The sequence below is a fragment of the Sceloporus occidentalis genome, unplaced genomic scaffold (assembly GCF_023333645.1).
Source record: "Sceloporus occidentalis isolate IW3139 unplaced genomic scaffold, rSceOcc1.0.p SCAF_1, whole genome shotgun sequence".
NCBI lineage: Eukaryota > Metazoa > Chordata > Lepidosauria > Squamata > Phrynosomatidae > Sceloporus > Sceloporus occidentalis.
In genome coordinates this window covers 169,260,232-169,288,062 of record NW_028316981.1, presented here as the reverse complement: position 1 = coordinate 169,288,062, position 27,831 = coordinate 169,260,232, and the positions used below count along the sequence as shown (strand labels likewise).

Genomic DNA, 27,831 nt, shown 5'->3' with positions numbered 1-27,831 from the left:
CGACTTGATGCCTTGCTTCCCCACGTGTTGGACTGCAGCTCCTATCATCCCCAACCAGGGTGGCCACCAGTCAAAGGCCTAAGCCCCGTTAGTGCGGAAAAAGCAGTCTGCGAAGGGACCTTGTAGCACAGTGGTCCCCAAACTGTGCCCCTTGAGAGATTTTGGACTTCCTCTCCCAGAAGCCTCAGCCATGTTGGCCAATAGCCTGGGATTCTGGGAGCTGAAGTCCAAAATCCCTTAAAGGGCACAGTTCGGGGAGCACCTTGTAGCACCTTTGAGACTAACTGTGCAAAAGAAGTTGTAGGAAAGCAGATAAGGCTGACTAGATAAGGCTCAGATTCAATCAATTATATGCACTCAGAAATAAATAAATTAACAGTGAACCCACTGCTAGTTAGCCTAATGTTAAAGAAGGAGCCACTGCTGTGTACTGGGCAGAAGATTGAACTACAGCCGGAGGAACTCAGGGGAAAATCACTCCTTCCCACAAGACTTTACACCAGGATGAATATCACACTGCACTATTATAGCACAATTACTGTATATATAAAATCTGACCCCAAAATCCCAGGTCCACTTATTTATGGGTCACTATGGTAATGTGATGGCAGCTCTTTCAGATTTCTCCATGCAGTCAGCAGAGCATGGAGCAGTCATTTCTCTCTTGCGCCTCGGGCATTCTCTGGGTTTGGAACTGATCTGCAAAGGCTGAGATCCTGGCTTTATGTTACTGAAGCCCTCTTGCTGCTTTTCTTGAGCTAAATTAATTTCCCCATTGAGTTCAATTTTTAGGTGCCCTGTCAGGACCTGCGCAATTTAGGTAACAGGTTGTTTCATTTTGGGGTGTGTGTGTGTGTTAAGATATACTAGAAAAATACAAAGTATACAGTTGCCCTAAAATTTGCTATCATACGTTTAAAATGAATGTTACCAGTAAACTATATAATTCCTTACCGCCCAATTCTATTCATTGTTGTTAATTTTAATGGTTTGTGACTGTACAATAAAGATTGTTTGATAATCTTGGTTGTTGTTGTTTTTGCGTGCCTTCAAAAAACTTCTGACTTATGGTGACTCTAAGGCGACCCTATCACAGGGATTTTTAGGGCTGAGAGTGTGACTCACCCAAGGTCACGCAATGGGTTGCCATGGCTGAGCGGGGAACTGAAGCCTGTGTCCATAGCACACTGCAGAAATAACCCAGTTTGACAACACTAACTACTGTGGCTCAGTGCTAGGGAACTAGTTTTGTGAGACATTTAGCCTTCTCTGTCAGAGAGCTCTGGTGCCACAATATGCTACCATTCCCAAGATGCCCTAGCACTGAGCTAGGGCAATTAAAGCTGTCCCAAATTGGATTATTTCTCCAGTATGCTTTGGACCCTGGTCTCTAGAGTTGAAGTCCAAAGCTCAAACTGTTACACAGGTTAACTAACTTCGAAATAACCACTACTATCTCAATCCTGCTAGTCTCTGGGACACATTCAGATTAACACCAGAAAAGGGTTTCTAAAAGGACAGCCATCTTAACCTGTTGCAGGAAAAACAGTCAAAAATCCTGTGGCACCTTCAGGCTTTCAAATAACTATAGCATGAGCTTTCATGGTCTATAGCCCAGTTCATCAGACACAACCCTCTCCAGGCATATTATCTTTTCATTTTTCCTGAGAGAAAGCAGAGATCAGCACCATGGAGCTCTCCATGTCTAGTTTGGAAGTTACTATTCAATAGCAGGGGTCCCCAGTGCTGCTTGAGAGAATCATTAACCATCACTAACAGTTGTTCTGTTTCAACTACTCTGGAGAATGACTGTCCTGTTGGGTGTTCAGATGTTCTTCCCACTGTGGATCAGTCTCAATTAACCTTAAGAGAACATGCCTTTATGTGTAAAAGAACTTGACAGATTGGAGAGCTGGGCCAAAACAAAATGAATTTCAGCAGGGAAAATGAAATGCAAAAATATAGGATAGGTGACACCTGGCTTGAAAGCAGTACAAGTGAAAAGTATCTAGGGCTCTTGGTAGATCACAAGTTAAGCATGAGTCAACAGTGTGATGCAACTGGCAAAAAAAAAACCAGTGTAGTTTTAGGCTGCATCAACAGGAGTCTAGTGCCCAGAAAAGTCTTTTCTGTTTTGGCCAGACCTAACCTGGAATATCATTTGCAGTTCTGGGCACCACAAACACCTGGAACATGCTCAGAAGAAGACAACCAAGACAGTAACAGGTCTGGAGAACAAGCTCTTTGAGGACTACTTAGGGAGCTGAGTAAGTTTAGTCAGGAGAAGAGAAAATTGAGGTTATATGATATCCATATTAAATATCTAATGGGATGTCATGGGCAAGATACAGCAAATTTATTTTCTGCTGCTCCAGAGACTACAACATAACCAATGGATTCACATTATGAGGAAAAAAGATTACACCTAGAGATCACACAGAATTTCTTGATGATAAGAGCTATTCAACAATGAAACAGACTGCCTTGGAGTGGTGGACTCACCCATTTTTGGAGCTCTTTAAACAGAGGTTAAATGCCATCTTTCAAAAGGTGTATATTCCTGCATGCCAGGGGGCTGGACTACCTGGCCCTTGCAATCCCTTCTAACTCTAGGATTCTGTGATTCTATCCCAGATGTATACTTCAGATCTGGTGAGAACCCAGCCAGTTGCTTTCACACAATGCAGTAACAATTAGATAAAAAGGACAGAACCTTAATTTTATGCATAGATTTGTATCTGTTTAGGGCGTACAGATGTTTCCCACTCTATCTATAATTCCTATCTTCCATGCTGTTGCTGTTCTTTAATATATATATATATATATATATATATATATATATATATACAGTATATATATATCAGTGAATATATAAATGTGTGTGTGTATATATATATATATATATATATGTGTGTGTGTGTGTATAGTATATGTGTGTGCGCGCGCCTGCATGCACCTTTCTCTGTGTTGTTCCATGCTGTTGCTGTTCTTTATATAATTGTTGGATGTGCTAAAACTCTTGCAACACTGGCCCAGGGTCACCTTAGCCTCATCTGCATGCGCATCTCAAACATAAGAGGCTAACACTTCAGCCACTCCACTCCAGGTATGTAAGTTAAAAGCACATGATTCTCCTGCTTTTAATCCATGAATATGTCGTTATTGCACTAGGAAGTGAAAAGATCAGTTATTGTCCTGTTATGATCCTGTTATTAACCAATAATGGGATAACAATGGGTTAATGATGGGATCATCACTGGATTGGCCCCATGTGATAAGGCCTGATGTGATAGGCTGAATATTGCAGGTGAAGTTTTCCTCAGTCTCAAGATAACTACCTGGTAATGTCTACAGATCAAAGCACCACAAGTAGCACAGGTGATGGGGTCAGCATAGAAGGTGGCAACTCTATGTGACTCCCTCTGAGAAGTAGGCTTTTGGTAAGGGGAATGAAAAAACTGAAGAATAGCAACCTGTACAAATAAGCTTTCTAAAGCAATCCCTTCACCCCCTCCCGATTTTCCTCCAAAGGCAAGACAGGACAATAAAAGGAGCAATAATGCAGTGAGGGGATGCATCCTGATAATGGAATCTTTGAACATTTAAATTTTCCGATAAAAATAAATAGAACATTGATTTGCATATATAGTACTTTAATTCTGCTTGCACAGAAGGGTTTTCCTGGCAACGGATTTCTGTGCAGAGAAATGCTACAGCTTGCTGTGTGGAGGCAGCAAACCTAGAGTCCTTTCTTCCACCTCTGTGTTTTGGGATATGTCCACAAGGAGCAGACCTTTGCAGCTTGCATTTCATCACAGTGGTTGTGTTGTACTATTTTCAGTTAAAACATTCTCTTTCATTAACCTAAATCTCGCCTCTCTCTGCTACTATGTAAGCAATACTACCCAGCCACTGCCACCCAGGAGAATGAGGGGAACTCCTCAGCCCATAGATTTCAAATATCACAAAAGTATATTTAGCATAACAACAACATATTTATTATAATAAATTAATAGAAAATAAATGAATAAATAAATATTGTTATTAAGATGCTCACACAATAAAATTTTCTTATTATTGTGTGGGTACCTTTAGTGGGCCGCCCTGGGACCAGTTTGCTGGTTCTGGAACCCTTGGTTGCATGGACTGCCAAAAGTGTCCCTCCACCCCTGACATCAAAAACATAACTAGACCTGTCCAGAAGTCTGCTTCTGCTTTTGAAAAATTGGCATTTCTTCATGTTAAATGGTGCTTGGAAAGCCACTCTAACTTATTTAAAAGATTTATCCCAATCTTAGCCACTTCCAAAAGAGGCAATTCACCCTTAAATTTTGTCAGAAAAAGTATGATCCTGGAGACTCAGGAGTCTGGGCCTGTCCTGACTCCTTAGCATTGTATTTTGCCCTCCCCTTTGTCTCTTCTCTTAAATCTGGGGGAAACAGTAATAGTTTGCAGAAATATCTCTGCCTTGGGTGAACTTTGAGGAAGGAGAACTACATATTTTGATAAAACATGAGGCTGGGTTGGTGCCAACAGCAATTGCCAATAATGATTTTTTATGATTCTGTTGGACTTGAAAGTCAGATAAGGCTGAGTACAGCTTGTGCTTTAGGGTGGGAACCGATCACTTACTAGGGTTTAGAAAATAGATACGCAGCCTTTTAGTTCATCTCAGTCATTCCTTTCAGCAGTGGTGATTTTTAGGTCTTCTAAAGTATGTTGTGAACTTTTAATGGCAGACAGGGTTTGCTGAAAATAACTATTCCCCACTGTTATTGATTGTCTCAATAATGCTAGAGAGGGTCTCCTTCTTGTTGTATTCTAAGTTGTTTCCAATCTATGATTACCTTAAGTCAAAGCTATCATGAGGTTTTCTGGGACTCACCACACCACACTGGGTCTCTAGGATATACTAATCAGTTTCTGTTTGCGTAGTAAGAATCACTAGACCTGTCATTTTGATCCTTCTGTTTTTTCCCCATGGGGAGAAAAGGAGTTTGGGTGGGCTAGGATGCTGAGTCCGGAAAGAGCTGGCAGGGAAAAGGTTGCCCAGCCCCTAATAGAATTCCCCCTTAAAACAAAGATTGCAGCTTTACAGCCCTCCAGATGATGTTAGACTGCAGCTCCCAGCAGTCCTCATCATTAGCTATGCTGGCTAGGGCTGCTGAGAGTTGAGATTTAACAACATCTGAAGGTCACTCATTTCCCACATAAACTTGAGGTAGTCAGGTTTTTTTAAAAAAAAAGAAAGAAAAGAAACTGTGGGAGAAAAGCTTACAGGTAAGACCAGTCCCCTGTCCCACAAAGACAGCTGAAGCAGGTTTTTATCCATACTGTGTCATACACGTCAAACCAAAATGCTAACAGAGAAGGAGATTTCACATATAGCCTTGCAAGCAAATAACCTCTTCCAGAGGTACAGACTGACCCAGCCATGAATGTTTCCCAGAGTCAATGTAAGTCAGTTTATTTGATCAGTGTATTGCAGCTGAAGGTAAGTATGAGACTATTTGGTAGGAAATATGTGCATTCCCTCTTCTAGAACTTCAGATATTGTAATAAGATGGGGAGGCAGTGGAAGGGGACAAATATGGTCTTCCAGATGTTGTTTAACTGTATAGATCCCTTGATTATCCCTCCCTGTTAGTTTTGCTGAAGACTGGGGCTGATGGAAATTGAACTTCTGGTGGGCCACAGTAGCCCATCCCTGCAGTACATAAGTAGTGCGGGAGAAAACATGTTTGCACATTACCATACAGACAGAGGCAAACTATGAGAGCATCTTAATTTTTCCCTTACTTACTGGCTTTTTTCTTACACTCTACCCTCTTTCAGTATTTGTGCACTCCCATCTTTTTTGCACTGAAATTTGGCACCCTTGCAAATCTATATTGCATGCATGTATACTGAGTATGCATGCAAGCCCCACACATTTCCATTAGACAGAGTCAGTAAATGTATAAAACATAGCTAGCAATAGTTTTGGCTCAAATAATTAGGATTGCTACTTTTGGCACCTCAAATCAAGCCCAACGTGTGTCTCATCTTCTGCTTTCAGGGCTAAAATTATGAACATTCCAGTCTGTGAAAGAAGTGAGTTTTCTTGCTTACAGGGCAAGATTGCATGCAAATATCTCCACTCCCACGGTGTATAATGATATTTGTCAGGAACACAGGTCACTCCTTTTGTACTTTGTCCCTGAAAACTGTGGTGATCTCTGTAGGACTGAGCAGGTAACCATAGCAATTGGGTATAATACTCTTTCCCCTCCTCTGACGTGGGAGAACAATCCCTACAAAGTGATCAGGCTGGAAAAGTGTTCAGTACTGAGTAGAGTTAGTGCATAAGTGATTCTGACTGTCCCAAAGAAGGGGAGTTAATGTCCTGCGAGGAGTAAGCCACAGAGTCTTTCTGACAGAGACCACCTAAATCCCATTCCACAGGAGAGAGGAGGGTGGCTTGACACCCAAGAAGGGGACACCCACAGAGGCAACCAGCAAACAGGTCCAACTGAATGACTACCATTAGCATAAAGGAATTATCAAGACGTAGTCAAGGCTATAGGGAAGTGAAAATAGTAAAAATTAGTGGTGCATGCTCAATGAAGTCAGACCACTATGCTTGGAATACGGACTTAGTTATTCTAGAAATCCCAGTTTGAAAGTCTCTTTTTAATGTAGTTGTTTGGCTTTTATAGGTGGAAAGATTAGCTTTAAAGTGTTGGCAGGGTTGAAGTGGGCAGTGCTGAACAATCTACACAGTGGTCAGAGATCTAGGCAGGAAGGAAGTGATGTATGTTTTTGCTTGCTTATTGCATTTTTAAATCACCTTTCTCCTATGGCACTGAAGATGGTTTACTATTTTAAATAATGTACTGTTGTAATAATTTCCTCTGTTAGTAATGGAGTGGGGGTGCCTGATCTTATAATGCAGCCAGAATGGTACCACACATGAACAAGAGAGAGGTACCATCAGATTTCATGGGAACCCCCAAGGTTTGCAGAATTACAGGGAAATCTTTATGCAAAAAACTTGCCTACAGGGTGAAACTTCAAAATACTGTTATAAAGCCTAGGTATGCTCAGTGGCCAATGATTTGTGATTATATAAAAGAGAGCATGGACTGAAATTACTGTCTTGTTTTTATTTGGAAATGTAGCATGTGTGGAAAATCATCCCAGGACATGGCCTTCCTCTGCAAAATCATGCTCCAACCAGCTCATGGCTTTTAGGAAGATAGTTTAGAAGCAGAAGAAGGTGCTAGGAGTGAATTTTCTTCATTTAAATTATGTTATTCACACACACCCACACCCACACCATAGCTGATTAGTGCCTTGTGTGAATGGGAAGAGATAAATAACTTCATTGCCTGTTATGGGAACTGGAAGGGGACTCTCAGGGCCGCGCATGACCGGCAAAAAACGAATTTTATCACACAGCGAATCATCCTCAAAAGGGCCCCGTTACGTCCCCTGGTGCCAAGCCGTCCCTGTTCAGTGCTGAGGGGCGCCATTTTCCTCAGTCGGAAGACTTCCGACCAGAACATTTAATGCCCCTCAGCATTGAATGGGGCTGCTTGATGCCAGGGGATGGAACGGGGCCCTTTTGATGACAATTCGCTGTGCAATAAAATCCATTTTTTGCAGGTCACATGTGGCCCCAAGAGTCCTCTCCCAGTTCCCATAACGGGGGGAAAAAGGTGTGCAATAAAGTTCAAAGTGAGAGGTTCTCAAACCTCTTCATCTACCTGTGTTGAGAGGATGCTGGGACTGAAAATATTATTTGCTTATATGAGTACAGGTATGTGTGTTCTTCATGTAGCATGTAGCGGGTGCTGTATGTTTGTGGATAGAATCCCTGACCGAACATCACCCATTATCACATGAAGTTGTTGGAAGCAAAATGACACAATTTTTTAACTGTTGTTTTCCTCCATTTTGTACCATTAGTGAAAGTTACTAACATTACAATACAGCAGGGAGTGCTAGGCATCTAATTTAGCATCACCAAAGACACTGGAGGAATACTGTTTCCTGTTTTAAACAAGTGCTGACTTTACCAAGGGGAAACCTCAAAATGTTCTCATCAAAGATACAATCTGAGAAGTGAGCCAGATTGTAATCTTTCTTTACAGTGTAACTTTGGGAATATGCAAGACATTCAGAAATATTCTAAAATAGATTTACCTTTTGGGTGTGATTGGAATGCATTTCATTTTGTCTGCATCTACAGGAAACTATTTGAAACGTGGAGCTAACAATGGCAGAAAATGTTCTGTCACATCCTGGCTTGGACAAAGAGTCTGGGGAACAATTCCTTCAGGAAGCATTCCAGATCATGATAGAAGAAGGTGTGAGAAAGGGAATGGATGTCTCTGAAAAGGTAAGACTTCCAAGAGTTAATTTTTACATGATCATTGCTATATTTTCCAGGCCTCTTCCTATGGGATGGGAATGGTCAGCTTCTGTAGCCCTGAGAAACACCACAGACCTTGGAAAGTTACTTTTCAAAAATAATTAGTTATAATACAGTTCAATGCACATTGCTTCAAGTAATTAAAAAAACCCAATTCTGCTATCTTGTTATTTAAATTAACTAAAATAGCTGTCATTTTAGTTAGTTGGAAAACAACAGAATAGTGCAAGCCACTTAACTATGGTATAAAAATCAGATTTAAATAGGCCACATGCACCCTGCAGTTGTAGAAGCAACTGTTCAAAAGCAGATGGCCTCCAACAATGCAAAAGAGCAAAATGATCTCTCCTTAAATAACAATTGTCATGTAACTTAATTATGACTTAGTCATTAATGTATTACTAAGAGAATTACATGGAGGAAGGGGATTTAATTACAAGTAATTCCTTATTTCTTATGTGTTACTTCCAAACTGTTTGGATTGTATATCTGAAACAATTGTCCATGTAAAGGTTCAAAAATGTATTTTGCCACACAAACTCGAAATACAATCCTGTCAGGGGAGGAGAGGGAAAATCCATAACTGGTCACTTCCCAAGTGTGCCAGTTAAAGTTACAGGTGGGTCAAGATGGGGTTTAAAAACTTTATTTTCTTTTCTTTAAATTTCATTGAATTTCATTGAATAATCAGATCCTCCCTCCATTTGATACTTCAGTATCTCCTAGAATATGCTGTTCCACTGGAGCAGCCGCAGTGCACTAGTGTCAGTGGTAGAGCTTTCTGCCATGGCAGACCCAAGCCTATAGTATCCAGTGGCTCCTGGGATGTTGTCCCAGGAATAGGATGACCATATTTTATTAAGACATTGGGATGGCAAAAACAGGATGGGGTTATGTAATATTCTGTACTCACGAAAAAGTGAGATAATAACAAAAGGTTTTTTTTACATGAACATATTGAGCTAACAATCATTCTTCAGAGATAGAACTCATACAAAAAATTAGGTAGATGTAGAGGGAGACTTTATTTCACCACCATTGTACCATGAATATTTCTCTGATGAAATAATTTTACGCGGGACATTTTGGTCTTTCAACATCTTATCAGAAAACTCACACTCCATGACACAATTTTGGTGGGTTTTTTTTTTTGGGGGGGGGGTATTTTTGATAACCACAATTTCAAACAGGGATCTTCAAACTATTTTTGCAACATAACAGGGCATTTTTCTTGAAAACGGGATAAAATTGACATTTATATTAAAATGACATTTCAGTCTGGAAATGTGAAAAAAACAGTACTGTCCCATCTAAAACAGTACATATGGTCAGCCTACCCAATAGCCACTGTGCTGAAACCTAAGGTTCTTGCTGTAGCCCTGCCTAGATTAATATAGTGAGCCCTTGGTATCAGCTGGTGTTTGGTGTCAGGATCCTTTGTGGATACCAAAATCCATGGATGGTCAAGTCCCATTATATACAATGGCATAGTAAAATGGTGCCACTTATTTCTGAAATTGGCAAAATCAAGGTTTCCTTTTTAGATATGTGTGTGTGTGCATCTGTATTAATATTTTCAAGCTGAGGGGATTCAGTCCATGGATGCAGAATCAATGGATACAGAGGGCTGATTAATGTTTGTATGGCTAGACTCTGGGGCCATTTTACACTACACAATTGTAGTACTGCTATTTCACTTTTAAGTGGCATGACTGGATTCTGTTGAATCCTGGTACAGGCATTTTAGGGGAGAAGGCTTTAGACTCATCAGCCAGGAAGCTCCTCTGGTTCCTCTGATCCAACTACAAACCTCAAGATTACGTAGGAGGCAGCCATAACACCTCAAGTGGAGTCACACTGCAATAATTGTGTAATGTGGAATGGTCCCTGAAAGCAATAGGAGTTGTGTATACAGGATTTAATAGCAATCCTGCAATCATCCAGCTAGCATAATTTGAGGATAGGATTGCACTGTTGAATATATGACACTTCTCCCCATTGACCTTTGTAATATTGTCTAACCATCCTGCTTGTAGGTGTGTGATTGGAAGGAGCCAGAGGAGCTGCGACAAATTCTGGACCTGGATCTCAGAGATAGTGGAGAACCGAAGGAAAGATTGTTGGAGCATTGTCGGGATGTTATCAGATACAGTGTGAAAACATGTGAGTATCTTGGACTGGCAACTACTAACTTGGAGAGAATTAAGTTCTTCCAGATCTGCTTGTGAGTTAATGTTGTTCCTTTTTGGCTTGTTCCTATGCCCTGTTGTGATCCCTTGGTTTAGTTCAGTCTGTCATTTCCAGGATATTTTTTAAAAAATCAAGACCTGTCCAGCAGTGGAATAGACTGCCACAGAGTTGGGTGTACTCTTGTCATTGGAGACTTTTAAACAAAAGTTGGATACCCACCTTTTAGGAGCACTAGTCTTTAACTGTGAATTCTTATCCTTGCAGAGGATTGAACAAGATGGTCCTTAAACTCTCTTCCAGCTCTATGAGTTTGTGATTCCAAGTGTGCATATCAAAAGGTTGCATTTAGCAGAAAGGAAAAGGCTCATACATAATTTAAGGTCTTGATATACACCTGTTTCTTTGCAGGTTAAATAGTCATGCAGTAAGGAACTAGATTTTTGACCTGATTCTCAAGTTAAATAACTATGCAAGAAACAAGTAACTTTTGAGTCAGCATGCATGTCCAGCACTTTAAACTCACTTTTCTGTACATCTGAAGCAATAAATAAAAATGCATTCATACTTCTCATGACTCAAAAATTACTGAAATTGTGAGCCAAGGGTTGTGACAAAAGCAGCTTTGAATTCTCTAGATGGGTAATGTGGGACCCTACAAAGATGGATAGACTGCATCTCCCATTAGCTCTAGGTGGCAATAGACACTGGTGAGGGATTATGGAGATGCATTTCAACATATGGAGGGTCACACATCCTTACCTTAGGAAGCCATGCTTCAGCAAAAAGGTAACAGTGTTCACATGGTTATAGGCAAACCAAGTAGTAAGTGCTGCTTTGAGATCATTTGGGGGGGGGGGGTGTCTTTTTTTCAACTTTATCATATCCTGTGTACAAGGATGTGTTTTTTACTTTTATTCCACAAAAGTGGGCCATATTCAGAAAAAGTATAGTGCTCGATACCTATCACAAATCCAAATAAGGTTCACTTCAATATAACTACTCTCCCCCGCCCTTTTGTCTTTCTCAGGTCATCCACGCTTTTTTAACCAACTGTTTTCAGGGCTTGATCCACATGCTCTGGCTGGACGCCTCATCACAGAGATGCTCAACACCAGCCAGTAAGTGTTGTACACTTTCTTTTGAGCCTTAGAGGTTTTTAAAGAATGTTAAAGAGCTTAGCTCTGATCATATATTGATTTTGTCATTATTCTCTGAATTGGAGATTGTTATTTTTTGAAAGAGCTGGAGTTGATGGTATGAAAGACATTGCTTACTGTGGTGTACACTCATATTTATTTTGTGTTCTGTGGTCCTCAAACATGTTTAGCAGATTTAAGAAACAATTTCAAAACCTGCCAGAGCCAAAAGTGGGATGGGTACATATCTCATGAACAACAGTTCTTCTTTTAGACAACTTTTACTTTATAATGCAGCTCAATGCAATATTATCTGTCTTCATGCATGGTTCAGGAAGAATCACAGTGTAGGGTCCCTCTAAGAAATAAGTATGTATACCATAGATGGGGATCATGCAGCCCTGCAGATGTTGTTGAACATCAAGTCTCATCAGCCTTAGCCAGCATAACCAATGACGAATGCTGGAAGTTGCAGTCCAAAACTTCTGGAGGGCTGCATGGTTCCTACAATACTGCCAACCAGCATCTCCCTGATAATGTGCACTGCAGTTCATGTGAGGAGTGTTGAATGTGATATAACTGTTTTAGCATTTTCCTCTACACTGCAAGTGGCAACCAATGAAGCAAAGCACCGACATAATTGTTACATCTATCCTACTGTTCCTCCAAGAAGCTGAAGCTCCCACTTCTCTCCTTCCACGTTATCCAACCAATAACCCTCTGAAGTAGGTTAGGCTGAGAGATTGTGATTAGCTCAAGAGCACCTGGTGAACTTCATGGCTGTATAGCATTTGAATGTAGATCTCCACATTCCTACTCATAGACTTTAACCAGTCCATGGACTTTATCACATGTTCCTGCTGTCCCACCATAATTGCACAAGTTAAATAAGAGAAACATACCAGTTTTGCATCAATATTTATCACACGTTCTCCGCTTTAGCACTGCTTTGGTAATCCATGGCTGTGCAATCTGATTTCCGCACTGCATAATGCTGCCTTCTGAGCCCTGCATGCCCTTCCCTAATCATGCATGCCCTTCCTATAATTTTTTAATAAAAGTTTTCTTTGATGTAATTTTACAATTCCATACCAAAAAAGAAATGAGAGTCCTTTCTCAAGGTGAGAAGACTGTTATTTCTTCTTTGTTTGAGGTGGAGGTGGGGAGAAAATAAAAGAAGGTTTTGTTTTTTTAAAAAAACAAAACCCTGTTTACTCTGGAATAGGGAGGAGGAGGGTGTTGGGGGTGGGAAGAGGAGGAGACACTGACACCATGTGAGTTCCCAATACTGGAACAACCGGAAGGAACGTATCACAGCTGAGGATTAATGCTACAGCAGCACATTTGGGAGCTTATTGATGGGTTTTCCCATCAATGACAAGGTGCTCTGTAGCAAGGCTACAGAGGGCAAGGCAGCAATGAGACTGAAATCGCATTGTGTGATAACTATTGCCAAAGGCATTATTTTTCAACTTTCATGGGGTCTTAAAAGCAATGTGTGATAAAGTCCCATTATGCTGACAGTCAGCAGGTGAATAAACACCAATATTGTAATTGTACCCTGCCCTGTGACTTCCTGGTACAAGGCAAGCTAATAGTATCTTAATAAATAATGTCTCTTCACAGCTTTTCATTTTAACTACACATTGTTTGGGAGCTGCAGGTTGGTAGCCCTCTTGGATCACTTGGCAACTTGTGGTATTTCCACACTCACAGCGTAGATAATAGAATATGTTTATAACAGTTTTATATCAGTTTAGCTTTTCTCTTGAAACAACCCTTCAATTTTTTATTTAGTTAGGATGATGGGAATTTTCTGTCTGAGAACTCTCGTCCAACTCATAAATCTGCAGTTCAAAGGATTCCCTGGTGTGAAAGGTTGAATATTATTCCAGTATAAGTCTATGATTGTCAGCATGACTCATGGTTAAGAGGAATGGAGGTGGTTGGGAAGCCACAGTTTTTTATTCATTTGCTGCACCCATTCTGGATATTCTGCCATGAAACTTAGTTTATACTTAAGGAGTAAATCTCATTGAACTCAGTTGCTCACATCTGTGTAAAAATGCATAGAAATATGATTTTGCTTTTGTTGTGAAGACATTCAGTTAGATCCAGACTGTCATCAGAAACTAGTTTCTATTGAAACCAATGGAACAAGCTAGTAACAATCTAAGCCCCATTTATTTATATAAGAATAAAGTTTTAGTCCGAATCCAACATACTGGATTTTCAGAGTACTAGCCACCGTCCTCCAAAGAAACACCAGCATTTGAGTGCCTGGGGAAATGATACCATTCCCTAATCCCAAGAGCATTTCAGTCCCTTTGTGATTATTTATGTCAGTTATGACTGCGTAAGTATCACAGGGAGCAGCTATTGGGTGTTCCCCTTTGATTCACTTTGTGATCAATGATGCAGCTTCCTCCCACATGTACTTTGTGATCTCCTTTGGCCAGTTTTATTTTAGCTGACATCTTAAAAATATTTTCCATTGGCTGTGCTTTCCCTGTTGAGCAACTCTAATGATGATGTTCTCATCTGCTGCAAGTTTAAAACAGGTTCTTCAAATATGGGTCTCCAGATAGTGTAGGACTACAACTCCCAGAATCCTTTACCAATGGCTAGGCTAGCTAGGATGTATGGGAACTACAGTCCAACAACTTGTGGAGGACCACTCAGTCTCCTGATTTTTAAACATTCAAATCTGGTTCAAACCCTGATTTTAAACCTTAAATTTTTAATAAGCCTGGCAGTGTCCTTGGTCCAATGATTCACAGGCTGTTTGTGACTCTAACCCCCTATTGAGGTTCCTTGGGGAAGTTTGGAAGACTTCCAACATCCAGCTGTGGTGGTCAAAAATACTCACCCATCCACTCTTTTGTTGTAGGTACACCTATGAGATTGGTCCTGTCTTTGTTCTGATGGAAGAGGTGGTGCTGAGGAAGCTGCGGGAACTAATTGGATGGGAGAAAGGAGATGGAATATTCTGTCCTGGTATGTAAACTTAGAGCCACATGATCATACTTCTTACTGTATTGTTAGGGTTCATATTTCCACAATTTCTGCAGGTATACCTCAGTCAATACCTCAAGTAAATGGGCCTGTGAGCAACTTTTCTGTAACAGAAAATGTGGTACCAGAGGTAGCAATAACATGGAAAGGATAAGGATAGGTTCCTATGCCACCAGAAAAAAAGAGCACTTCAGCATGTTCCAGCAAACTTTTTAATCCAATTTTTATCCAAACGTTTTATTTAAAATTTTCAATTTACTGTATATACTCATGTATAAGTCTAAAAATTTAGTCAAAAAATTGACACCAACAACCTAGGTCAACTTATCCACAGGTCAACATAAATTCTATGTTTTAGCTCTTATTAAAAAGGGAACCATCTCCTGGTGAAAGGCAAGAGTGCAATCTGTCCTGGAAGCATTGACCTCCCTCTATTCTCTCTTCCACCCAGCCTTTAGTGTGAGCCAAAACAGTTATGCTTGCCATCATTTTGTTGGTTCTTTGGCATTGTTTTCCTTTGCTTCATCATAGATCCATTGTTGTATGTCCCCAAGTTTCACCCTCGACTTATCCATGGGTCATATCAAAATCCACAGTTTTGCTCCCAAAACTGCCCTTGACTTATATATGAGGTCGACTTATAGTTTATATACGGTAAAAATAAAAAATAAAACAAACAAACAAACAAACCTAGGGCCTCTCTTTTCTTCTCCTGTTGACTGTCACCCTGCTCACACCATGTTTTAAAGGGACACAGGCAAACACCACAGCCTGTTTCAGCCCAAAGGAAGATGTTTGGGGAGCACTGGTGTCACCATCCTTGAGGGTGTCACCTAGTGTGGTCTGCAACACCCCCCCCCCACAGTACCTCCTAATAACACACCTGGACAAGAACACATAGCAACAGTGGGATTGGCTAGCTAGACAGAACACATCTCAAGCTATATTGCTTTGTTTACTGCAAACACTCTGCTGCAACCCAACACTGAAAGTCTGTATTTCTCCATCACTCCATCCCACCCTGCTATTAAGAAATTCCAGCTAAACAAAGGACAGGGGTGGGGGTAGTGCTTAAAAATGCTTCTTTTTCAGAGGCTACTGAAGATGATTTAGCCTGCCTAAATCATTTTGCATTGAAAATATCATGGAATTTCACCATATAAATCCTTACCTAACCTTGAGATTTTCAACATTAAAATCATCATGTGTAGGCGATTGGAAACAATCCATGTTTTTACTCTTTATATTCTGCTCTGCTGCTTTCAGATTAGTTCTGGCCTGTATTTTTTATGCTCTTATGTTCTTGGATCCAGACTTTTGTCTTATATCTTTGTGTCCTTCTTCCTCACTGAATATTTCCAACCTGTTTACAATGTTCATGCAAAATTAAGTATACACAAATAAAAATTAATATGGGAGATTTTGAAATTTAGGGGCTCTTTTTCTCTGCAGGAGGCTCCATCTCCAACATGTATGGCATGAATGTGGCACGGTACCACTACTTTCCAGACAGTAAGCAGAAGGGAAATTGGGCAATACCAAAGTTGGCAGTGTTCACATCACAGGAGGTATGACCTTCTTCTGAGACAGCTCTTGGTGAAAGTTTTAGCCCTCCAGATGCTTTGGAATATGACTCTTATGATCCCTTATCATTGGCTATGTTAGTCAAGTGAGGCTGATCAGAGAGTTTTGAGTTGGTATCATCCCTGATCTCCTTTTTTGACTTCTCTTCCAGTGTCACTACTCCATCCAGAAGGGAGCAGCTTTCTTGGGCATTGGCACAGACAATGTCTACCTTGTTGCAGTGGATGAAAGGTGAGAGTTTTCAAATCTAGAAGTCCTTGTGAGGTAATCCAGCAGCCAACTATCCTAGGTAAAGCTACAGCTCTGTCAAAAGCATTCTTGGCACTCCCTCTTCAGACTTCTTGGGGAAATATCCAAGAAGAGAGAGTCCACAACCATTCTAGACTGCTTATTCTATTGCTGAAACACCCTTTCCACATTTAGATCCCACTCCCAATTAATATATAACAAAAAATGCCAGTTTCATACTCAGGTCTCCATGCTTCCATTAATTTCATTCTGGAAACACAGGAACTTGTAATGAGCACAAGATATAGCTTCCTGTGAATCTCATGCTTTCTTTTTTTAAAAACCAAAACAAAACCAGGTATGTAACTCTAAGCCTGCAAATGGTGCTACTGCCCAGTAGTCTTTTACAGCCCCCGAACCCCAGAGTGTTAAGGTGGCATTTTAAATCCATGCTAAAAGGAGTGCATAAGTCACTTCATCACTATGCATATGAACTTTCAGTGTGGGGGCAGAACAAAGTTGATGCAGGAATAATCCAGTTTGATGCCATTTTAACTATCATGGCTCAATACTATGTAATTCTCGGAACTGTAGTTTGTTGTAGCCCTAGACCTCTCTGACAGAGAAGGCTAAATGTCTCACAAAACTACAATTCTCAGAATTTCATAGCATGGAGCCATGGTAGTTAAAGTGATGTCAAACTGGGTTATTCCTACATTGTAGAAGCAGCCACAGATTTAAAATAAACCCTAGTGCAGTTGCATGAAACATCCTTCAGTCTGACTGTACAATTCAGTAATTTATTAATCGTTACAACAGTAATTGTTGATTTACACAATCAGCAGAATCACAAGGAGTAGCTTCATATGGATTTTAACATTTCAGACTACAAGAAGAAGACTCTTACCTTGAATGCTTCCCCTGAAGGTATGGGAGAAATTCCCTACACATAGAAAACCAACACTTCAGTGAGAAGGCTAGTCTAGAACTCGTTCCCCTGATAATGCTGGCCTTTTGCATGTGGGGAATTTCTTACAGGGGAGAATTCAAACATGAGATGCTGTACTTACAGAATGAAATATTATAATCCAGGAAATAGCTACATATATGAATCAGTTATAATGCAAGGTGTCTTAAGCAATGACGTCTTCAGGAAATAACATTAATGTTTGGTCTGGGTCACTTCAGCCACATCTTTCTTTCTTAGAGGGAAAATGATCCCAGCTGACCTGGAGAAACAGATCGAACAAGCCAAATCTGAGGTAGGTTTTCTCTAGAGAGGGAAGGATTGGGCACATGTGAGGGTCATCCATTGCTCAGCTTTAAGGCTTAAACATGTTGCAGGTAAACCTATTGGGTGACTTGGGCAAGTCACATGTTCTCAACCTCAGGGGAAGGCAATGGGAAACTCCTTTTGAACAAATCTTGCCAATAGGGTCTCCTTGGGGTAACTGTAAGTCAGAAACAACTTGAAGGCACACAACAACAACAACAAGAACAGCAATAACAACAACAATAAGGGATGGTCCCCATCCCAGCTCATGAAGTGTTGGTAAGACAGCTGGGATGTGACATCCTCACGGTGGTTGTTTGCCTAACCCCACTCAGAATCTTTGGGAAAGAAACACTGAATTTGATGATTTCATGTCATGCATTTTTAAAATCATGGATATCCAGGGACACACATGGGATAAGGGGGAATATTGGCTGGTGACAAGTAATGTTAAGGAACTTCCTGAATATGCTTGCCTTCTATCAGACACCTACCTTTGTTATTGCTCCCTTCCAGAAGGCATTTCCTTTCTTTGTCAATGCCACATGTGGCACCACGGTTCTAGGAGCCTTTGACCCCATGGTGGAGATTGCAGAAGTGTGTGCAAGGCACAGGATCTGGCTCCATGTGGATGTAAGTACAGTATACTGAGTTAAGAATCCATTCTTTGGGGATGGAGGGAGATGCCTATTAGAAAAATGGGACATTTGTTGTAACTGTAGTTCAGAGAAGGGAAATACTCCACTATTGGCTATGCTGGTTAGAAGTGATGGAAGTTGGAGTCCAGCAACAGCTGAAGTTTCCCAGTTGACCAGCCCTTCTTTAAACCCCAGAATCTAACAAACCAGGATGTTGAGAGGTACAAATGGCCACTTCTGGCCCATTGAACGGAATCCAAAGGGCCACACACACTGTTTTCAGCATGTGCACTACATTTTTCCCCAAGTCCTTTTATTGTTCTACATCATCAGATGCTCCTGAAACATCATTCAGGGTAGTGTGAGTGACTGGGCAGCTTGAAGCTGTTTTACCATGCAACACAGAAGAGCCTTTGCAAGATAGACATAGATGCCCCTGGATGGTGTATAGTGTTTGGTATTCATGGAATGCATTTTTAATTACACTGCTCTTGATTATGATTTCAAGAGGTAAAATTATGTCAGAATTCAGTTCTCCATGCATTTGATTGATTGATTGATTGATTGAGGATAATCTCATGACTCTTCTCATTTTGGATCCTGGTTGCAAGAGATGTATCTTGCAAGATACATCTCATGCAGATATGCATCAGGCAGCCTCCTCTGAGAACAAGGAATTATTTTGTGTGTCTGTATTGTATGCTGTATTGTACATAGTGGTCAGTGCAGTGTAGTGGTTTAAACATTGGACTAGGACTCTGGAGACCAGGGTTCAAATCCTTGCTTGGCCATGGAAACCCATGGTGTGACCATGGACAAGTCACAACCTCTCAGCCTCAGAGGAATGCAATGGCAAACCTTCTCTGAAGAAACCTGTCTTCCAAACCCCCCCCCCCCCGATAGGTTCACCTTAGGGTCACTATTAAGTCAGAAATGACTTGAAGGCACACAACAACAAAAAACTGTATGCTGCATTCACATTCCACACAAAGATGCAGCAGACTAACCTACCACAGTAGAAACTGAGTGGAAAATCAATGAACTATGCATAGATGTGGCCAACAGCTTCTTTGGGTGTTGAATCTCTACTATCAAATGGTGTGAGAGGAGGTAATGAATAAACTCAAGTTTTGAGGGACAAAAGGGAATGACATGAGGGGGGAAAGCTGAGAGAAATAGAACTGTGCATACCACATAGATTTGTTCTTTTGTGCAGAATTCCATATCTTGAGATATTTTCTTTTTTAAAAAACACATATCCAGTTTCAAGCCTCATGGCTTTGGTGAGATGTAATGCACACCTACCTACTTATACCTGTTAAGAGCTTGAACTGTCTTGGGGAGGGCATTCGTATTTTTTGCCTACAAGTGACCACCCTGTCACTCTCTATGACAAGTCAAAACAAAAAATGAGTTAAGGCTCTCCTTTTAGAACCCAGAAGTGGATGGATCTCTCTGAAAATTTTCTTGAGTTCCACAAATACTCTTCAAACATTTTCAGACTGGGATTGCTGATCACAAAAAACACTTCATGGACATCTTTTAGGCCAGTGCTCCTCAAAGTGATGGTCTATGGACTATATCTGGTCTGGACTGTGAACCATTGAATGATCATTTACACCGAGTTTCCAGGAAAGAAAGAAACAGAAAGAACTTTGGTACACATAGGAGAGAAAGGCATCTGCCAGTCTCGAGCATCAGGTAGATTAAGAAGTACACCTTTAGACCAGATGCATCCTTAAATACTCATTTGCCTCTCTTACTCCCCCTGTAGGCTGCATGGGGTGGCAGCGCCCTCCTCTCCCAAAGACATCGGCACCTTTTGGATGGAATTGAGAGGTAGATGCTATTTGTTGTTGTGGGTGGGTGGGCTACAGTGGCATACAGGGGGGTTGGTATCACCAGTACAGTGGGGGACAAACTGCCTTAATCTCCGGAGGTCCATTTGGACTCTGGAATGGCTGTAGCCCAAATGGAAGGGACTGTCCCACCCAGCAGCCACTGCTGCTGGAGAGGCCAGTGCCAGGCCTCCCAAGATCCATTTGGGCTCCAGTTTGGCTGAAGCCCAAATGGAATGGACTGCTGTGGCTGCTGGGCAAGCAAGCAAGGGACACAACACCTTCTCTTGCTCTCTCAGTAGCTACACCAGGTGTATGACCCCCATTGGGGTGAGGTGTGTCCGCACCCTCCTAGTGATGCCACTGATGGGCTATAAGAGTGTATCAGAATACAGGAGAGCTGGTAGACTGGAAGCAAGCAGGGATGGGCTGTTGACATCACTCAGTCTATAGCTAAAGAGCCAGTCTTGAGTCTAGGACTTTATGGAAGCAAATTGATACCTATTGGTCAATTGTGTCACATGATCTCTACTAAGATGCAAACTGCTGTACCACCTGGAGCTATCCTTAAGGTTGGCTCAGTAGTGCATCAAACAGTAGACCAGCAGCTTCCTCCTCTGGGAATTTGATACCGCACTACAAAGAATAAGGATCCTGTTACTTGTCCTTGAGAACTAGTGTGGCATGATGGTTTGAGTGTTGGACTAGAACTCTGGAGATTAAAGTTTCATTCCCAGCTTAGCCAGGAAACCCACTGGGTGACCTTGGGCAACTCACATGTTCTCAGCCTCAGGATAAGGTGATGGCAAAACTCTTTGTAAAAAATCTTGCCAAGGAAACCACATGATAGATTCACCTTAAGGTTGCCATAAGTCGGAAATGACTTGAAGGCACACAATGACAGCCAACATACTTGTCCTTGGTGAAGGCATCCCACTGATGTATTTTCCCCTCTTTGTATATGAAGCTCCTAGATCAGGCCTAGCCTAGGTATCTTCAACGGATGGTTGTATGGAAGTAAACAGTTCACAAGTTATGTACAGTTGCCTCTACTTTTTTGCGGGGGATTCATTCCAGACCCCTTAGCAAAAACGGAGTTTCACTTATATTCAAGTCCCATTGGCTTGAACATAGGCACATGTACAGAGGGGCACAGGTATGCGCCATGGTCATACGCCCCATTCATTCCCCCTCCTTTTGTCCCTCATGCATAAGCAAGGGACACTAGTCTGAAGACTGCGAGAGCAGAGGGAGGACTGTATTTTACTTATACTTTCTTAGACAAGGTATAGAGGGCAGAATGTGGCTACATTCCAAAGGGAACGTAAAGAGTGAGATTGATATTTTTGCACAGCATGCAAGGAGTAACATTACATTGTTGCTTTTCAAAGTTGTCTTTAAAGACCATTTTAAACTGTTTAAGAGGTGTTCTGAGCATAATTTTTCTGGAGCGTGGGAACTGTGTGATCCCTGAGCCACAGGTGAGCCTCTGGGGGGAAATAGTACAGCCCTACCACAAGGCCCTGGAACTCCCCCCTCAAAGGTTGCCTGACAAAAGTAGTTTTTCAGACTCCCCCAAGTTTAAACTTTAAAAAGAAATTCCTTTGCAGATCTATTACATGCTTTTGGGGGGAGTCCCCATACTAGAATGGCTCCCAAATCCCCAAATAGCCCAAGAGGTTACCAAAAGTGATGCATTGTCACTTCTGACCATTCAAAATAGTGGCCATGCTGGTGCTCTGTGGAGCTCTGAAGGACTTGAAAATTGGGCATTGCGACCTTCAGCCTCTAGATTGGACACACCCCTGTTTTGTCTCATTGTGTTCTCAAGCATGAGAGTTTTTTTTTTTAAAAAAAGTAATGGAAAATTAATGAAAAATAACAAATGGTGCAATGAGCTACCTTTTCAAAGATTTCAAGGAGCAACAACTAAGTACAGTACAATTCCCATACCCACCAATTCAGTTTCCATGGTTTCACTTAACCATGTCTGAAAAGATATATTCTCTCTAGGCATTTCTAGGTCCTCCAGTATGATTCTATGGTCAACCTCCAGACCAAGCATATAATAGAATTACTTTGCAGGACCTAGAAATGCCTTAGAGAAGTGTTCTCTTTAGAAATTTCTAGATCCTCTAGTGCGATCCTGTGGTATGCTTGGGCTGAAAATTACTTGTCTCATTTAAAATAATGGGGTGTCGTATTTTCCACATTTTCAGGTATCCATGGGGGGGTGGTGGTCTTGGAACATAACCCCTGCAGGTACAGAGGTTGTAATGTAGATCGTTGCTGCTGGTGCATGAGTTATAGAAATAAGTTTCCTTTCAAAAAGCAACTTTCCAGTGTTTCTCTTGAATGCTGTCAGCGTGGGAAACGTCCTGGAAAGCCATGGTTTGCTATTGGTCTGATTATGTTTCTTATATCCTATCAGATCTGGGCCCTATCTTTGTGACATGGTAGAACTGTGGAACTCAAATCTGACTAAGCAAGGGGCAAAGGGATCAGAATTATGCAGTACAGTCATTGAGAGGGGCTGGAGATCAGGGAAATGTGGATGGAGGGGCAGAGGCAGAAGGCCTGTTATAGATGGGCTGCAGATGAGGCACAAGGTAAGCGAAGCAAGAGAACGTGTGTCATTAAATAGTGTGGCAGAGTTACTTAGACTTAGAAGATTGTCTTGAACTATTAAGAGTTTACTATAAGGCTTTATGTGTCCACTTAGCATATGAGGTCAGCCAAGTAACTTCATTATATAAAGTCACCCAACAGCCCAGTTCTGTAGCCTAAACAGTCGCTTCATTTGAAGCCCTTAGCCTGTCTGAGAGAAGCTGGTAGTGGCAGCAGCACTAACCTAACACAGATCTTAACACAGATACACCAGAAAAAATCTGATGTAGCCATCTAAATATGTTTGCCAGCATTCACCAGTGCATGGTCTGACTAGTGCATGGTCAGAAACACAGAGATAACATATACTGTATTTAGAGGTATTCACAACATTTATCCAGGATTGTCAGTATTAACATGTGACTTTGCTTTATAGACATTTTTGGAGAAGCATTGCCAATCCATTCTGCTTCCATTTAGCCTCCCACTCCTATTGCATCTTTGGACCTTTGCCACCTATGTTTAATATTTTATCTAACCTCCATAACAGGCTTTTGTTTTGTTTTGTTTTGTTTTCCCCTTGCAGGGCAGATTCAGTGGCTTGGAACCCTCACAAAATGCTTATGACTGGGCTGCAGTGTTCTGCCTTCTTGCTCCAAGATAGCTCTGTAAGTATTCAGCATCCCTCCCTTCCTGCTCTAGAAGGACAACACCCTCCACCTCCCCGCCATCCCCTGTAGATGGAGGGGCTGGGAATATTTCAATTTAAGGAATCTCCTTTGCAATGCTGTGTGACTAAAGAAAAAAAAAATCTAATCCAGCACTCTGCCAAAAAGTCAAAGTGACTTGGCTATACACAATGGGGTGAAGCAGAGGGGCAGGAAACAGTGGTCCGAAGCAGCTTCTTCTGAAAGCGGTCCGAAATCCTGCTGACTGCACTGTCTATTCCCAAGGCAGCCTATGTGCACATGCCACAACTGCTGGTTGTTGTTGTTGTTGTTGTTGTTGTTATTATTTGGTAATTTCCCCACCACCATCCGTGTGCACCATCACACAAACACACCACCGGCAACTGCCTGCTACCTAGATGCCTCTCCATTGGATGGCCACCCCGTTTGATCATGTATACAGTCACACCTGCGACCCTCCACTAGGAGAAGGCATTGGAGCAGAAGTGTGCCCAGTAAAACACTGGCAATGAACAATCATGTCCCCCTACATTCCCATTTCACCGTCCTTCATCCCATGCCTTGTCTTTGACTGTCTGGCTTGTGTATGTTGTACTTATAGCCATTGGAGGTGTCACACTTTTTTTGCACTGCCGTTCCGTCTTTTTAAAATGCATAACATGCACTGGTGCATAGGATGGAGTGCTCCTTTGGGACCGGTCTCACATCAGGGCATTTATATGCATGGTCAAAGGTGCACACTTTCTGGGCTAGAGCAGTTTATTTCTGCTTCTTCTTAGTGCTGCTTTTTATCTTAGCTTGGCTGCAGTGCGGTTTCTGACTGTTTCGGGGGCATGTGTCATCTAAATGCCACGCTCCCCAAACGGCCTGAAACTGCTTCATTTGGCCCAGCTGTTTGACCCCTATGTATGTAGATTTGCATAGATTGCCTTAAATGTGTAACTCTTGTAAATCTGCTAGCCCTTGGAGAAGAGTAGCTATATAGAATGCTGGAAACCTCAGTGATCATAACAAATACTGCTGAGTTGCCCTTTAGCTCTGATGTGCCCACACACTTAATTGCAGCCATTAGGCCTAGAAACATAAAAATAAGGAGGTTCGAATAAAGTCTAGTCAAAATGAATGTAATTTGGTGCTCACTAAATTTTCTTCTTGTTGGAACTGCTTGAACATACATGGCCCTAGTTTTAATCCTCTGCTCAATTCACATTGTTTTACAATAACTGAACACTTCCTCCCAAATTAGCACAGCAAGGTTCCACCTCTACTTTAAAATTAGCATGTCTCAAGGGCTGCCTTATCCTATATGAGTTTACAGCCACTACTTATGTCTTGCTAATAGCTGAATTATACTAGACTAGAAATGTAGGAAAAAGCCTTCACCATGCACCATGCCATGCCATTATAATGGAAATAAGGCCTGTCTTGCTCTTTTCCTGTTGCCTGTTGTCTTGCAACATTTTCCATATTTTGTCGAGGTACTCAATTTCTTAAATTTGGCAGTTTTTGTTTTTTTTCAAATCCGCTTTTTCCTACTGTTTTTATCCTGTTGCTGTCTTATGTTTTTCTTCTTTGAATTGTTGTACATGCTTTAAGCACCCTAATGGACATGCAGATTATAAAGGTTTCAAATTTTAAAAAAGAAGAAACAAAAGAAAGTGTGTGTGTTTTTTAAATGTTTTTTGACCTCCACTCCCTGGCAGGGTCTATTGCAGAAGTGCCACTGTGCCAAAGCAACTTACCTATTCCAGACTGACAAGTTCTACGACACAATTTATGACAGGGGTGACCAAACCATTCAATGTGGACGCAAAGTAGACTGCTTCAAGTTGTGGCTGATGTGGAAGGCTAATGGCACCAAGGGCTTGGAGCAGAGAGTGGATAGGGCCTTTGCCTTCACCAGGTATGCACTGAAAGGGGAAGGTGTGAGGTCTCCCCCTCGTACATGCAACTTGTCCTTATGCATAGCAGGCACAAGGAGTACAATGAACACCTCCGTTGGTTTGTCAGATTGTGGAGCATGGAAGTCAAAGGTAGAAAATACATCTCCTCCACACACAGTCACTTTTGGTAATTTGCACTGCTACAGCATGAACAGAAAGATAAATCAAATCAAATCAAATCAAATGAAGCATTTGTTTTAATGTGCTTTCACTTTTAAACAAGACATGCTAAAGGCATGTACCTTGTTTTAAAAATTCTAATTCCAGGGCGTACAAGTATGATTTTAAAAATATGTACTCTTCATGTCTTTATAAAAAAATGACAACAGTGGGGATATAGGGCGGGTTATAAATATTTAACTAAACAAACAAACAAACAAATAAATAAATAGCATCTTACATTGCTGTGCCACTGAATTTCAGCAGTAGTGCAGTGCAGCTCCTGTATGCTCAGGATGCAGGAAATGGCCCCTGAACCCACTGAAGGTGGCTTCCCTGATGTAACTCATCCCAGTCTTCAGGCATTCTCCTCCTATTTTAGGTATATGGCCAATGAGATGAAGAAGAGAGAAGGTTTTCAGCTGGTGATAGAGGTAAGACCTTCCTGACCTCCAAGATTTAAAACGCCTCAGACTTGGCATCTGTTTCAGTAAGTGTGCACTTTAGAATCATAGAGTTCTTTTCAGTGGTAAGACACAAGCCTTCAGATACAATGAAAGGGCATGAAGAATTGTGTGTCTAGACATGTGTAGTGTGGCATTTGTCTCACCAGTGTATAATCTCAGACTGCTGCCACACACAGGAAGCTGTCATATTGAGTCACATTGTGCACCCATCTTTAGCTCAGTATTGTCAGCTCTGAAGGCCAGCAGCTCAGTGTCTTCAGCAAGGTCCCTTCTGTATCTTCCTCCTCCATATTATTTTTGGAAACATCAGTTTTCCTCTAAACATTCTGCATCCAGAAAGCATATGCTCTTCCACTGGAGTTGTGGTCTCGCTCCAATATCGGATTAGGCACTTCAGACAAATTTGTTATTCCCCCAGCAGTTGCCATTTCTCCAGCCAGTGTTACCAATGTGTTACTTCCATTAAGGCATTTTGTGCCAAATTAACATTAAACTGTATGCAAAGGGATCTTTGAGTATAACTGAAAGAAACAAGGTGGTAGCATAAGCTTTTGTAGACTTGAATCTACTTCCTTAGATGTATGAAAAGCTCATGCACCCAGCTTATTTCTTTCAGTCTCAAAGGTGCTACAAGATTCCTTTGCATACAGATTTTCCAGACCAACATGGCAATGTCTTTGAATGAAACTGTGCATACAGAGATGCAGATTGATTTGGTGAATGTATAGATATGCTATTGAAATGTAGACCCAGGACTCAAAACATTGCAGAGTAGTCAGAAAGGGATGGGAAAATTCTGTTCCCAAAAGTTTTAAAAAATGTTTTATTATTATTTCTTCCAGCCTGAGTTCATCAATCTTTGTTTTTGGTATGTGCCACCTAGCTTGCGAGGACAGGAGGGTCAAACTGACTATTCTCTGCAACTAGGAAAAGTAAGTACGCATTGAGAATTCTGAATGGGCGCAGGAAGAGAGACAGCTCTTAAGAATCACTGCAGCCATAGCCAATAGTGACGAAATCTTTCTCTGCCTTTGAGACCCTAAAAGTCCAACCAAATTTTTACACATGATTTCTACTTTCCCTGGCTTAGGTTGCTCCTGTAATAAAGGAGCGGATGATGAAGAAAGGGTCCATGATGGTGGGCTATCAGCCGCATGGCAACAGGGTCAACTTCTTCCGCCAGATTGTCACCAATCCAGCAGTCACCAGAGAGGACCTGGACTTCTTCCTGGATGAAATTGAGAGGCTCGGCAGGGATTTGTAGTTTAGCTGTGCTCCTTTCTCCTTCTCCTCATAGCCCAGTGGTGTGAACCCTAATGAAGACTTGGACTCCTTTTGAAATTCAACAGCCTTTGTATTTTTTCTCCACTCATGATTTTTGCAACTTTTGCAAAAACCAAATAAATCTACAGTTCCCTAATGACTCTAATTTATTCTTCCTTTGTCTAAACTCATTACTCTTCAAACATCACCGCTCTTCCCAGGACATCTGGAATACCTTCCACTGGGCCTTCATTTCTCCTTTTCTTCAGAGGGCAGAAACACTAGAAAGGGAAGTGTATGGCTAAGGCTTCTGTAAGGGGCTATGACAACTGTAAAGTGAGACTGTGAGGTAGGTTTAGATGGCTCAGGGTTCACATCTAGTTGG

The 27,831-nt window shown here is 41.4% G+C and overlaps 1 protein-coding gene across 1 annotated transcript; it reads left to right on the top strand.

The window, feature by feature from the left end:
• The first annotated feature begins 6,462 nt into the window (after positions 1 to 6,462).
• LOC149322702 (cysteine sulfinic acid decarboxylase-like) lies at positions 6,463 to 27,599 on the top strand. Its single transcript, XM_089509109.1, has 15 exons — positions 6,463 to 6,505; positions 8,234 to 8,383; positions 10,453 to 10,579; positions 11,634 to 11,724; positions 14,633 to 14,739; positions 16,210 to 16,325; positions 16,493 to 16,572; positions 17,777 to 17,831; positions 18,359 to 18,475; positions 20,255 to 20,319; positions 23,512 to 23,593; positions 25,318 to 25,517; positions 26,099 to 26,150; positions 27,026 to 27,115; positions 27,274 to 27,599. The coding sequence occupies exons 2-15, from the start codon at positions 8,261 to 8,263 to the stop codon at positions 27,445 to 27,447; spliced, it is 1,479 nt and encodes a 492-aa protein (XP_089365235.1). The 5' UTR covers positions 6,463 to 6,505; positions 8,234 to 8,260; the 3' UTR covers positions 27,448 to 27,599.
• Positions 27,600 to 27,831: the final 232 nt, after the last annotated feature.

Coding starts and splice junctions, on each gene's coding strand:
- LOC149322702 (XM_089509109.1), top strand. CDS start 8,261: ATGGCAGAAAATGTTCTGTCACATCCTGGCTTGGACAAAGAGTCTGGG. Junction 10,580..11,633: donor CAGATACAGTGTGAAAACAT/GTGAGTATCTTG, acceptor TGTCTTTCTCAG/GTCATCCACGCTTTTTTAAC. Junction 16,573..17,776: donor CTTGTTGCAGTGGATGAAAG/GTGAGAGTTTTC, acceptor TTTCTTTCTTAG/AGGGAAAATGATCCCAGCTG.